The following is a 14724-nucleotide window of genomic DNA, read 5'->3' as shown; positions in this document are numbered from 1 at the left end:
TTCCTTGTTTAGCCGTGAAATAAAATGCTTGTCTTTCAATTTTCGGAATTTTCTTTTCCTTGTTTCCTAACCAATAAAAATATCCTTATAAAATGGATCCTTTATTTGTTCGTCTCTAAAAGGAGGTTTGTCACTTAACATATTATTACACTCAGTAACAGTAAAATGAAATACTCGGAGATCTTCATTCTGTTGCTCGTCAGAAATGTCCCTGGGGGCACGAGAAAAACGTGAAAGAGCATCGGCCTCTAGATTGGACAATCCGGACATATGTGTCTCAGTAAAGTTATATTGTTCAATAAAATTCAGCCACCTCTTAAATTTACCTACATTTTTGCTGGTTTCAGAAACAATAAGCTCTTACAATCAGTTTTCAAGTAAAAGTGAAGTCCTAATAGAAAGTAACGAAATGATCAAAAGGCATATATAATGCACAAAGGTTCAAGTTCATAAGGATGACTAGATATTTTACTTTCACTTAAGCTACGACTACAATAACCAATGGGTGCTAAATCTTGGTCATCTGGAGAACTTATAGATTGTTTCAAGACGGGAGCTAGACCGCGAGTTGATGCATCACCGAACAAATATACATGGTGTTCCGGATTATAATACATTAGATATAGCGACTTTATGATAAAGTCTTTGATTTTCTCAAAAGCATCTGGTTTTTGTGTCCACTTGAACCGTACATCTTTCTTGAGAATGAAGTTCAATGACTTCGCGATTTCAGAAAAAATAAGTAAAAATCGCCTTACAAAGCTAGCTAATCCTGGAAAACTTTTCACATTTTTTTCGTCTTCAGACATTCATAATTACTAATGGAGTCAGATATTCTTTTAAATATTGGCAAGCTATCGTACGAAATATCGTGTCCCAATATAGTTAACAAATAATAAGCCAATTTTGCTTTTTCTGGTGCAAGTTTGAGACCACGTTCCCTAATTCGTTGAAATAACTTCTTTGTGAGATTGATAACGTCCGCGAAAGCGTTTCCACCCCAGAAAAAATCATCAAGGTACCCAAAAACTTGTTTAGATTCTAATCCTTCCAATGTCATTTTCACAAACCTGTTTAAACCAGCGGAACTAGTAACAAGACCATGCAGGAGGGCTTTAAAACAAAAAGAACAAATTCCTGAGTTTGAAAAGGCAGTAACATGTTGATATTCCTCAGCGATCCTCACCTGAAAAAACACTGAATAAATAGGTGCAGCATACGTAGCGATACTTACTAAGACGCGAAATGATGTCCTCTATCGACGGTACTGGATAGCTGTCAGGGGCTATATGGTGGTTCAAAAATCTAGCGTCCAAAATAAATCTGACTGATCCAGACTTCTTTTTTACGAGAAGAATGGGTGAATCGCAACTAGATACACACCTTCTAATTACCCTTTGTTTAAGCGAAGTATCAACTTGTTTTTTAACTTATTCTCTTAAGTGGAATTGAATTGGAAACTGATTGGTATGAAGTGGAACGTCATCTAGCATTTTAATTTCATGTACGTAGCCCCTAGCCACTCCAAGATCATCATCTAACCAAGAAAAAAACATCTTTATACTCCTCTATAACAGAATAAAAGATTCGCTTCTGATCATCAGAAAGTTGAGGGTTAATATCCACACGCTTTACGTCAAAACCAGCAGGAAAATTACTGTTTTCTTGTTTACTGGCTAAACAATGATTTTGAGCACAATCTGTACCATTTTCGTAATATGCACCCGGCCTAATGCCAATAGCAGCACCGAAGTGAAGATTTTTCTCTGAACACTACTTCTGGTCGGTAGGTTTGACTACTCTAATGACGGGATTAGCAGAATCCACTCTAGACTCATTCACAAAAGTATAAGCTTTAGAACAGATTTTTTCATTGGTTTTCAAAATATTTTTAACTCGCACTAAATCATTAATCTTACGAACAGGCACTGAAACACTAGATTTAGGTGGTAAAGTAACAGATTTCACCGTTATGAAATATGCTTACACTAAGTACGCTGTTCGGAAACAGTACCTATAGCATGACTCTCAGATAGCGAGTAATCAGTGGGTTTCACAAACCTAACTATGTGAACTACTTGAATGTCTTGGTTAATAGTAACATGTTGAGGAAGCAACCAATCGTTCACCAACAAAACAGAAGATGCAAATTTGTCTACTACTCTAAAAGTGTGTGTAAATGAATAGTCGTCAATTTTGAACTTCAACACAGCTAACGTGTTAGTTTCAAGTCTTTTATCCGAGATGCAACGGATGATATAGTACGGCTTTTAACAAGTTTAGTTTTAGGAGGAAGAAGATCCCTAGAACAAATAGAATCCAACAACGCTTTATACTCTTTATTTCCAATGTTAATTTTGATACAAGGCAGAATCCTATCCCTAAAAATAGGCGTGGTTATCGTGTGGGTCTTGAGAGCGGGTGTCCCTCTATCCCCTAAATTATGTTCTCTATTTAAAACATTACACTTATCATTACCCTTGAATTGTGCCGTGTTGCATACTAATGTTTTATCTGGGCAGTGTGTATTATTATTCACATCACTCTTACATTGAGAAGTACAAAAAGAAGAAAAAGAGTTACATTTCTGTTGATGAAGCGACATGGAATCTACAGACTGTTGATTACCGCATTCTTTCCCAGCGCATAAGATATGATGATGTTCTAAAACTACAAGCTTTTCTTTCCTCTGTTTTTGTTCTTCGAGAGGAAATGAAACATGAGAATTATCATCAACGAAACATCTAGGGATGGGTTCGAATCGAGTCGAGTTACGAGTCGAGTCAAAGGTAATTTTCTCGAGTCGAGTTGCGAGTCGAGTCACTGTTTTTGAGGTCGAGTTTTGAGTCGAGTCGAGTTTGATAAATGGCTCCCTTGTTTAGCTCGTTTTAACTCGTTTTGAAATCATGGCCTGATTAGACTGGAAAGCGAAAGCCTTGAGAAATGTAAGCGGTAATGTGGAATATTTTTAGTGTTGCTCATGAGAGGGAACACTGCTCGCAGCTCGTCTCGTCTCGATAACGACACAGCAACAGATTTTTATAATGAGAAAGACTTAAATGTCGTGAGCACAATGACAATACAGGGTGGCCCAAAAGTAGGTATACAGTCCAGTAGTGATCGGTTCATGGAATTTTATATCATTTTCTTATTTTCCACACAGGTATTAACTTAGCCTCTTTATTGTTTGTTCTTAATGTCTTTTCACTTATACCTGAAGCTTTGAACAGGCCGAAGTAAATAAATGCATTATCTGAATAAATTAAAATGTCATAGTTGATCGATGCTGGTCTGTATACCTACTTTTGGGCCACTCTGACTGTAATTCTTACCATCAAGGCTAAGACTCGCACAGTCGAATTTTTGAGCCCAAACAGAAGCCCAACCCGAGTAATGATATCAACTGGCTCGATCCAGTTTCACTGAGTGAACAGCTCGAGCCGGATCGGTTGAATGAGCCATCGACTCGAGCCGGGTCGGTTTGGGTGAGCAACCAGCTCGGTTCGGTTCGGCTCAGGTGAGCCATCGGCTCGAGCTGGCTAGATTGGAATGAGCCATCGGCTCGAGCCGGTTCGCTTGAGATGATGCATCGGCTCGGTAGGCGTGACATGTGAGCGGTCATTCTGATCTCAGCTCTGTGGTGAACAAGCCGTGAGCCGACCCATTTAAACCAATTGCGCCATTAGAGTCGGTATATATAGAACATACAACACGATCAAATGGACCGAATTTTGTTCGCTAGAGGTCAGATATCGGTTTTAGGAAATTACTGTACATCCGGTTCATTGGGTTTCTTGTATCTGGATTCTCGTTTAAAGAAATCCTTGGTTTGACTGTAAAGAAGAGTTACGAAACTAAGTTCTTGTACAGTCAGGTGTAAATTTCCAACTCGATAAATTTCTTATATAACTATCTTCAAAAATAAACGGATTGAACCAGTGTTTAGTAATATTCATTGGTTCAGATGGGTGGGGCGATGGGTCCCTTGGGGCTCCTTTGGGTATGACATTGGTACTCTAAATCCTCTCCTTAACTTTAAAAGCTTTCTATACATACAGAAAATCGACTAAAAGAATAATAAATTTGGTCCTGCTGCTTGTTAAAACTGAGGAAAGCAAACTCGCCGAGAACAGACCCGGAACCGCACATACAGAAGGCAAGTATATTCGCCATTTGGCAGCGAAAGGGCAGTTTTACTTGAGTGTGAATATCCGGAGAGCTTTCCGTGAATACCTCGCTACGGGTAACCTTGAAGCGCTTCGGCTTCATCGCCAGTACCTAAGGATCACTCATAATTATATCGTTGCGTTCAAGAGACGCCACTGGATTCAAACTTGCAACACACTAGCTAATGAAACACATCCTACAAAATATTGGCACAAGTTCCATCAATTAACAGGTAGAGTTTCTCGTACGCCTTACCCCATTGTTCATAATCATCACGCAGTCCTTACGGATGCAGAAAAGGCTAATATTTTTGCTTCCTATTTTCAAAATATCACCTCTACCCGGTTGGCATACACCAGGTCGCTTGCAATCAACTATAAGCCGACATACCGATGCAACTTCTCCTTTCTTTCGTCCGTCTGTTGATCATGATTTAGAACCAAATAATCCTCTAACCATGCCGATTCAACCCGAAACTATTAGTAATACACTTAAAGGTAAACGGAATACTGCACCAGGATTTGACTCTGTTACATATGTACTCATCAGACAAGCGCCTCACTCTTTTCTACTCTTTCTTAGCACCATTTATAACTTTATTCTGCGAACTGGATATATTCCACTCGACTGGAAATACTCAAAAGTACTTCTCTTTCCTAAACCAAAGAAACCTCCATCATACACTCTTTCTTAATAGGACGACTAGCTTATATCTCAATCAATTGAACGCTCTCTCATCCTATCTTGCTGCAATCTGGTGTACCACAAGGCTCATCGTTGTCTCTTTATTATACTCACTGTACGTCGCTGATTTTGTTATTACTAATAACACCACAATTTTTCTGTTTGCTGATGACACTGCTTTTTTCACATCTGGCCGCACCGTACAATCTCTTAATAAAACCATACAACTAGCCATTGATGCATTTGTGCGATGTCATGTTTGGAGGTTAAATATTAACTCTTCCAAAACGCAAACCATAGTTTTCTTACCACGTCGACGCAGTTCACGAGTACATCGAAACCAGAATCTACTTCGCCTTCAGGTTGATCTTACGCCTATTCCAGTTTCAAGTACTATTACGTATCTGGGTGTCATTTTTGACACTCATCTTACCTGGACTCCACATCTCACCAAACTCATAGGTCAAGCGCAAAATCGACTTAATCTTCTCAAACGATTAGTGGGCACAACCTGGGGATTAAGGGCACATACTGTTCTAAATACATATAAAACCTTCATGCGGAGTACATTAACCTATGGACATACAGCCTGGGCATCTGCGCCCCTAAAATTCTATCAAAAACTTGGTATACTAGATTACCATGCTGTACGCCTAGCATACCGCATAAGCCTACCTCATCCAACACGTTTACTTTATAAGATGATCGATTTTCCGCCATTATTAACGCACCTCGAACAACTACGTATACGTTACATCAGCAAACGTATGGCACAGCCCCATCCTATGATACTTGATATACTCCGCTACGACCGTGACAAGGATGCACCACCAACTTTCATTGACACCCCTCTCCAACACTTCATGACATTATATCATTTACAGTTAGATGATGACATATTGGACCCCGACATCTATACAATCTACCGACTGCATGAACTTTCATCTCATATCTATCCATCATATGCACAGTAATACCTATTAACAAGGGCCTCCTTCGTCTTCATCAGTTCCTGAATCGGCCCAGGAACAGAAGATAACTTCATTCGTCTGAACTAACATAACCTTGTGACGTCCAAAGCACTGCATTTCATGCATTCATTACAGTTGTTCATTTTATTACTGCAGCCCTCAACTTTCTTTTCCTCTCATATTTTGTGTTTATGTAATAACTGCCAATATTCTCTTCTAGCCATTAACCTATTAATGTTTGTGTTATATATATATATATATATATATATATATATATATATATATATATATATATATATATATATATATATATGTATATATATATATTCTCTCCTGGAATCATTTCAATCCATGTATGTTTCATATTAATGTGATGAATAAAGAAATAATAAACCTGGCAACCCTTAGATCACCTACATTTCCATAGAGACACTTGATCTACAGTACAACACTTACCCGAAGAAAGGGCACGACCCTTTAAACGGGACGACGAACAAAAAAAAAATTGTTATACTGAAAACATGGCAGACGAATATCGCAATAATAAATCCTGAGGTGAAGACGAAATCACTGCTATTCTGCAGGACGAATTACAATCTGATGTTGAATCAAATGCAGATAGTGAGTTCAATATCGAAAGCGGCCATTCATCTAGTTCAGAACAAACTGAAAACAGTACGTCATCGGATGATGGTAACGAGGATGTTTCAGATTTCTTCTATGGAAAAAGTAAATGTTTTAAATGGAATAAAAGTGCTCCTGTAAAGAAACGTGCCAGGTCTTGCAACATCATTTTGCATTTACCTGGAACAAAAGGCTGTGCAAAAAATATTCCTTCAGAAGATACTGTTGGTTGTTGGGAACTGTTTTGTTCACAAGATATGTTACGGTGTATTTTGGAAAAAAGAAATGTGAAGATCCAGAAAAATGTGAAAAATTTCGTGATCCCAAACCTTCGTACACAAATGACATTGACATGATAGAGCTCCGATCGTTCATAGGCCTTCTCTACTTATCAGGAATGATGAAATCAGGACACGAGGATGTGACAGGTTTACTTGCTTCAGATGGAACTGGAAGGGATAATTTTCGTTCTACTATGAGTGTGTCGAGATTTCTTTTCATACTTTCGTGTTTACGCTTTGATTGTGCGGAAACAAGAGAACAACGTAAACACGATGATAAACTTGCTGCAATAAGAGATGTGTGGAATTCTTTTGTGCGTAACTGTCAAACATATTTTGATTCCAGTGACAACGTCACTATTGATGAGATGCTTGTGCTTTTCCGCGCGAAATGCTGTTTGAAAATGTACATTCCCAAGAAACCCGCCAAGTACGAAATAAAAATTATAGCAAACTTTTTATATGGCTAACGCATTCGTTTACGTGGGAAAGAATCCTGACAGAAATCAAGATATTAGTGTTCCAACAGAAGCTGTTCTGAACCTGATATCACCAGTCGAGGGAACGAACAGAAATATAACTGTGGACAACTGGTTCACTTCGATTGAACTAGCAGATAAATTGAGGGAGAAAAAGCTAACTATGTTAGGAACAATGAAGCAAAATAAACTCCAGATTCCGCAGGAGTTCAAAGCAAACAGGAAGCGACCAGTTGAGATAACAATCTTTGGACATTCGAAAGATTATACGCTTTGCTCTTATGTTCCTAAAAATGGGAAAGATGTTCTGGTTTCAAGTATGCATTGTGATCAAGCAATTGATGCAGAAACGGGGAAGCCTGATATGATACTCGATTATAATAGAACAAAAGGAGGCGAGAACACCTTGGACGAATTATGTGCAAACTATTCAACGTCCCGCCGAACCAGAAGATTACCAATGGTTATATTTCATGCTGTTCTGAACATAGCCGCAGTAAACAGTCAAGTAGTTTCTAAAGCAAATGGAACTTGTTTCGGAAATGAGTTATCACCGCCTGAAAGAAGGAGGTAGGTATGGTCCTAGTGAAACCTCAGACTTCCAGAAGAGAAATAAAATATTTATCTAGGGAATTACAAGAACTTGTAAGAAGGATGATCGCGGAGAAACGTAAGAAACCCGAAGAGACAGCAACGGAAGAAAATGCCAGTGAAAAGGTAAGGAGATGTGCATTTTGGCCGCGTTCACTGGACATAAAAACAAAGGTGTTTTGTAACAAATGCCACAAAAGTATCTGCAAGAACCTTTATCATTATGTTTGCCCCGATCGTATGTAATATTTTCTGTATATATTATGTACAATGAAAATGCTGTTATATTAATAAAATTAATTTTCACTAGGGGTGTTTAGGTTCCCCACCAGCAGGTAAACGTGTCTTTTTTTTTTTTAACCAGCACAGTCAAGGATACCAAACTTCATCACCACTTGACAATTTCATGATCTGCCAAATTCGCTCATAGTGTTAAGAAACAGGTTTTATTGACTAGTTGGTATTTTATCTTAGGTGCTACATGTTTAATATGTATATAAGATTAGTCTGCGTCTTATAGAGAGATAGGATTTCGTCAGACGTGCAGATGGAAAATCAAAAAATTAGGTAAAGTAATTTCTACATATTGCGATTGAAATTTTGTTTCTCCGGGGAAATTGAATTTTCTCCGAGGGGATATTCCCCCCGGAACTACAACTTGAATTCATCCCTGCTACGGATGCGTAGGCCTATAGTAAAACTAAACCGAAATTTGTTACATACAGGATATTAGTATATAAACAATATACATTATCTATAGCCGGATAACATCTGTAAATATTATTTATCTATCTACCTAGCTACAATCTTTGACAACGTCTATTCCAACAAATGATCATGAAATGGAAAACAAAAATATCTTACATTAGAAAAAAAACAGTTCTAAACGCTAACTGTGTTTCCAACCCTGCTTATAACACAGATCTTGCTTGGTCGTATTGTTGATTCGTGTCACTCAGTGTGGGAGTTGGTAAAAATCTCTCATCCTACACTTATCTACTCTATCCGTAAAAACCCTTTGTTATGTAATAACGCTTTTATTAATTTATTATACGATTAATACTTTTAATTACTACCCAATTGCCTTTGTTACCTGAAGCATTGAACTGAAGAGTAAGAAAAAGACCTATTGGTTTCAAAAATCAATTACATACAGCACGTTATTAAAACCTGGTCGTTTGTTTCATTGGAATTATAAAGCTGCTTCTGTGAAGGTTCTTGTAAATCATTTCATTAACACCGGCAGCGAAAAATATAACGGAAGTATAAGAACAGGGTCAAATTCTTAGTCATAATGGCTGGCCTGGCACCTGTTAAGTTGGAATTGATGTGCAAACAAGAAATTGATTATGACTTACTTGAGGAAGATCCACTCGAGGGGAAAGGGTGGACATACGAACTGATGACTGACAACGAAGAATTAATATCATCTACAACGGAAGAAAAGCAAACAATGGAAAAGGATGCAGCTATGTTTTCTTTGGATGTGAAACTAGATGTTGGTATGGTGAAATCGGAATCTGCAGTACAAGATCATTCTGCATTTGAAAGTAATATAGAAAAGCTAAGAAAAATAGTGGTTCAAGAGACTTGCGCATCGTACTCTAAGAACTTCCAACAATTAACAACAAGAAGTTCAAATTCAGTTCGGCCAGAGAGGTAATGTTCAATTTTTCATAAAGTAATTGGCTCAGATTGATAATATGTCTCGGAAAATTCATAGGTTGAAAGCAATACTTCATGATAAATGTTTAGGTATGGGAGATGTAAATTAATAATCTTCAATTTGGAAACGGAATGGCACACATAGACCAGCTGTGGCCTATACCAAATGATGATAATAATAATATCGGTAACATCCATACAAATCTTAAGTAGTTAATATCTCGATAAAATAATGATTACTTTATTATTGATTACACATTTTTCACCAATTTTTGTATATATTTACAATATGTGTGCTCCACGAGAGTGTTTTATTTATATAGAGGCTTTTGCAAAGAAAAAAAATCGAAAGAATGAAATTTATCCTAAAATTTTGAAACTTTAAACGTGAAATCTGTTATACTGGAACAAAAACTATGGACGTTTATGGTTTTACTCAGGATGTAGCTCGAATGAGTCTAGCCTCACTTTTCCGGTGGGCTTCGAAAAACATTAACAAAATACAAGATAAAAAAGAATTGTAACAAACAATGAATGTTTAGTAATTGTACAGGTCTGTACATAAATTCATCTCATACTCATTTCTTTTTAAGGAAGAAGTCGTTTTGTATTTTCAGCAATCATTTCTAGGGTATGGACTTCCATTTCTCCATACAGGATCACTTTAGGTGCTTAGAGCACGTACATGATACAGGGATTATTGTACAAACGAAATGTGCTAGATGGCCGGTAAAGAATGCTAGGTAACTTAGAGAAGGGTGTAGGATGTTGGTCCAACTGTGTAACACGGTAGGGTTCGGTTCTCATGTTCGGGCTATTAACTTTGGATATAAACAATGGACTCAGTGGTTAGAACAATCAAATACTCCACCCTCCGTATAATAGTGGTTAGAAATCGTGGGAGAGTCTGAATTAGATCACAAATCAAAATGGATTCGAACCAATTTAGCACTCGCGCGTACCCACCATCCTTGATACGCCCACTTCATATCTACAGATTGTGTTTAAATACCGGTACTTAATTCTGACCGTTTCTGTAGTGATTCGTCTGAGAAACGTGAATAAAACAACTGAAAACAAAACAAGTACATTAATAAAATTTACTCAAATAAAATTATTGTACACTTCACATATACTTACGTGCACGTTTTATTAATATAAATTTTAATAAACCGGTTTCGATATATTTAATATCTTTCGAGTATGTTTAGTACAAGGGGTCCAGAAGCACGTAAAAAACACAAAAATTTACAGGAGAAATGAATGATACAAGTACTTCGACGTAACATAACGTAACCAAATCTAACCTAACCTACCATAAACTAACTTAAGCTAACCTTAACTAACCTAAACGTACCTAATATTAATAGAAATAAGCGAAATTCTATCGTTTTTTGGAAAATTATGCAGGACCCCTACACTAGTTTAGCATAAACTAACTTAACCTAAACTAAACTAAGTAAGCTAGCCTAAACTGACCTAACGTACTATAAACTAACCGAATGTGAACAGAAATTACCAAAATTGTAACATTTTTTAGAGAGAAGAGCTGGACCCCTTCTGCTAAACATAGGCCATATCTTTTAGCCCATTTTTATTGTGCACCAAAAAAATTAAAAAAAGAACTACGGGTTAATTTAAAATGACATGATATTATTATTCACAGCTTATGTTTAGCTTGGGACTACGAGACCACTTAGCACAAGTTGATTCATAAAGCACTTCACTGTACTGCACTTTAAATGTGGGAGATTTCAAGGGAAATGTGGTGTTATTGTATTAAAAGGGAATCCAATTTCAGCTTCTTATTTACACGAAGAATTGAAGGCTCCATTCTAGGTGTCTTGGCTTGCATATTCCATTATGAAATTTATGGTGAAATCAATATACATTCAATAAACTCATGATACGTCGTGTGGTGTTGTTCTTTCAGGTTACTTAGAACTTCTAATGATGAATATTAATGTTATCAAATGCAAGGATTAAATTTTCGTATCAAACATAAACGAAGACAACAGGCTTTTGCGGCGTGCATTCATATCACTTCAGCTAATTTGCATAAATATAACACTTATTCACTTATCTTCGCTTAACAATTTGTTTTTCGAAGCTATATCCACTTTCTAGAACTCGTTTTGTGACAATACTGGGTTCGATCCTAGTACGCCCCTACTTGAAAAGACATTTCATAACAGTCCTGGGTTCAATGCCTGCTTCTACATGATCGGGAAAGCTATTTTATAACAGTATGTGGTTCGTATTCTACTGATCCCTAGGTGGGCTTGGAGATTTGCAATGGTCCGGGATTCGATCCTCTACGATTTATACGTCTGCTTTAAAATTTAGTGACAATTTGGATCATCCATCTAAGCTGACTCTATAGCCACTCGACAACACAGTTCAGAGTTCGAGCCAGAACGTTCTGGGGAACCGACATAAAACTAACTCTAATTATATTCTCAGTGCTGATGCAATTTAGTAATGTAGAAATTATTACGTTGCATAGGCGCTGGTCATTTTTACTGAAAAGAAAATTAAGTTAGATTATTTCTTAACACTAACAAATGTAAATTTATGTCATGATAATTATTTTGTGAAGGATAATCAAATTTCACTTTTCACTTTAATTAACAACACTAAAACCTCACGAACATATATTACATTATTTTTAGGCACTTCTATTTGGATAACTGAATATGATAAGATTTTATACTCGGCCCATTTATTTTTGTTATAGGCGCCGTTGTCACGAATTACCTATTGTATTTCATTACATTATTGATTTCCATAATTTCACTATCACTGTTCATCCACTTTGTCGCTGAAGGATAATTATTTTGATGATTCCAGGGGGATGTGAAGGTTGCGGGTTGCATTATCTTGCCTTCTTTGCGATGAACATTTTAGTTATAAATAATCTTCTTAAGACTGCATTTTTATGATTATCAACATACTTTGACGTATTATAGCATTAGTTCGTCATTGTACCATTTACATTTCTTACATTTTGCACTAATTAAAATAAAACATTATTTTTGGTTCAAATCGTTGTACGTTGTTTTCCAATTCGTCGCGCCAGTCAGACTAACTAGATTTTCTCTCCGTCTCCTCGCGTTGCTACGCAACAGATCGATTCACGAAGCAGTCTGGTGATGTCAAAGTTAAAAATAACTATGACAACCCACAGGCAAAAATTTTTAGAGACGACGTTTGTTACCTGGGCTGAATTTTAGCTCCTTATTTGGGGAAGCGAGAGGATCACTACGATCTCCGTCGCAGACGAGACGCACATACATATATGCATATTGGTTTGTTGGCTGAGAGAAAAATTCTTCAGAGCGCTTTTATACGAGGTTCACTTAAAAAGTTAAAATAAAGATGACAATTTTCATTTTAAATTTCATGGCGTTCAATTTTCCTTGCAGTTCATCGAGTCCAAGATGCGTACCAGAATGCCTACTTTCCCGCCTTCAATGCACAATGTTCATATTCCTACGCCGGTTCACAATAAAGAGTAATATTAAAATATTTTTGGAAAACATTCCTTTGCAAGCAATATACACACTGAGAGGTTTTATAGTTATTTGCCATTTAAAATAATGTAGTTAAAATATCAAAAAAAATAAAAATAAAAAAAAATAAATAAATAAAAAAATAAACGTCGATGACATTTGCTCTTAACGAACTAGTTTTTGAGGAATTACTCCCACTTCACAACTTATTGTGTTCTGATTACATAATGCAAGTCACCACTGCGAAACGTTGCCAACACGTTGAAACAGACAGGACCATTATATAAGGTTTGCGTCAACGTATAGTGTAAAGAGCCTTATTCCATTACAGATAGGACTAACTGGGGAATTTAAAATGGAATGGGAGTGAGGGAGGACACGCGCTTACATATATGGCGCGCGGGAGGGACGATGATATTCATCGATGATTATCAGAATACTAGTCTTGAAATTTTCCTTTTCTTAAAATTTATTTTTCCGGTTATTACTCCTCTTCTTTCTTGTACTTTTAATATTTGATATATTATGGTTCACTAACACTTTACACAAACGTAAATGAGGTATTCGTTTTTATGAGCTATTCATTTTAAATGGGCCTTCTTTTTGTAGAGGTACTAAATAATATCTTGGTTAAAACACAAAATTTTTATACAAATTGAATAACATATTGATTATATATTATATTTTCATTTTATATCGCCTACATATATAATTTCCATATTATGTTTATTCATATCAAATGACCTACATAACCTGTGCACCATTATATAAATAATTGAATTTCAAACCCCTTTTTTGTATATGTAAGTGTGTGACTCGTGTTATCTTACACTAAACATTTTTATTATATTACATTAACTATACTTAATTTTTGACACTATAAAATGCAAAGGTAAATATTTTATACGTATATATACTTACTTATAACATTTTCAAAATAATTTTTAATAATGTATTATTTTCATTATTCAAACATTTAAAATACATTTAAACGACATTATATCAACTTATTAGTTAACTTCAATTATAATGCAATAATATAGTAAGATGAGATTACGAAATAAATTTTCTTATTAGTAAATAATTTTTCAAAACACATTACGTATTAAAACTCTATTTCCAGCATAGCATTGAATAACATAGGTTTGTCGAGATTTAATAAAAATTTATCGGCGCAATTAAGTTCCACAGCTAAATTTTTAGAATGTAATAATTCAGTTGTGCTTCTCTCTGACCACTCGACGGGGTCTGCCTTGCTAAATTTGGAAGATACCTACCCACAGTAAATCATTTGTTTCCCTATCCCGAGACGGGGGCCGGAAGATAGAACACAAGGTTAAAATTTAAAATAATAAAGAATGGGACTTACCAAAATTGCTTACTCAGAGCTTTAAAGAAATATTATATTACCCAAAATATATAGGGGGGACCTCATCTGCATGACTTGGCATATATCTTTACTGGTTTTTCCATTACTTTGGAAAGGAAAATATCAACGGCCATCTGGAAATTGCATCGCGGGTCACAGATGCCTACTTACATCATATTAAACAACTTTTTTTACATCCGTATTTCTTGAATTCGCTCGTTCAATGACACGTAAGGATTTTGTAGATTTACCAATGCAAATTCCAATTCATCAGAGGGGGCGCGGTGGCTCAGTGGTAGAGCGTTCACCTCTGGTGCTTGGGGTCCCGGGTTCGATCCCAGCCCCCGCCAAGTGAACTTTGTGGTGGACAAACACCGTGCT

General features: G+C 36.4%; 1 protein-coding gene across 2 annotated transcripts in view; it reads left to right on the top strand.

Annotated features, from left to right (window-relative positions):
* The first annotated feature begins 8714 nt into the window (after window positions 1-8714).
* The window catches only part of LOC145675803 (uncharacterized), a 56027-nt gene continuing 50017 nt past the window's right edge, over window positions 8715-14724 (top strand). For both annotated transcript variants that reach the window (XM_081746505.1, XM_081746506.1), the window contains exon 1: window positions 8715-9456. In XM_081746505.1, the coding sequence (XP_081602631.1) occupies window positions 9092-9456 (365 nt within the window). In that variant the 5' untranslated portion in view covers window positions 8715-9091. The remainder of the gene's footprint in view (window positions 9457-14724) is intronic.

The sequence above is a fragment of the Thermobia domestica genome, chromosome 18 (assembly GCF_964235325.1).
Source record: "Thermobia domestica chromosome 18, izTheDome1.hap1.1, whole genome shotgun sequence".
Lineage (NCBI taxonomy): Eukaryota > Metazoa > Arthropoda > Insecta > Zygentoma > Lepismatidae > Thermobia > Thermobia domestica.
This window is presented reverse-complemented; position numbering and strand designations above follow the sequence as displayed.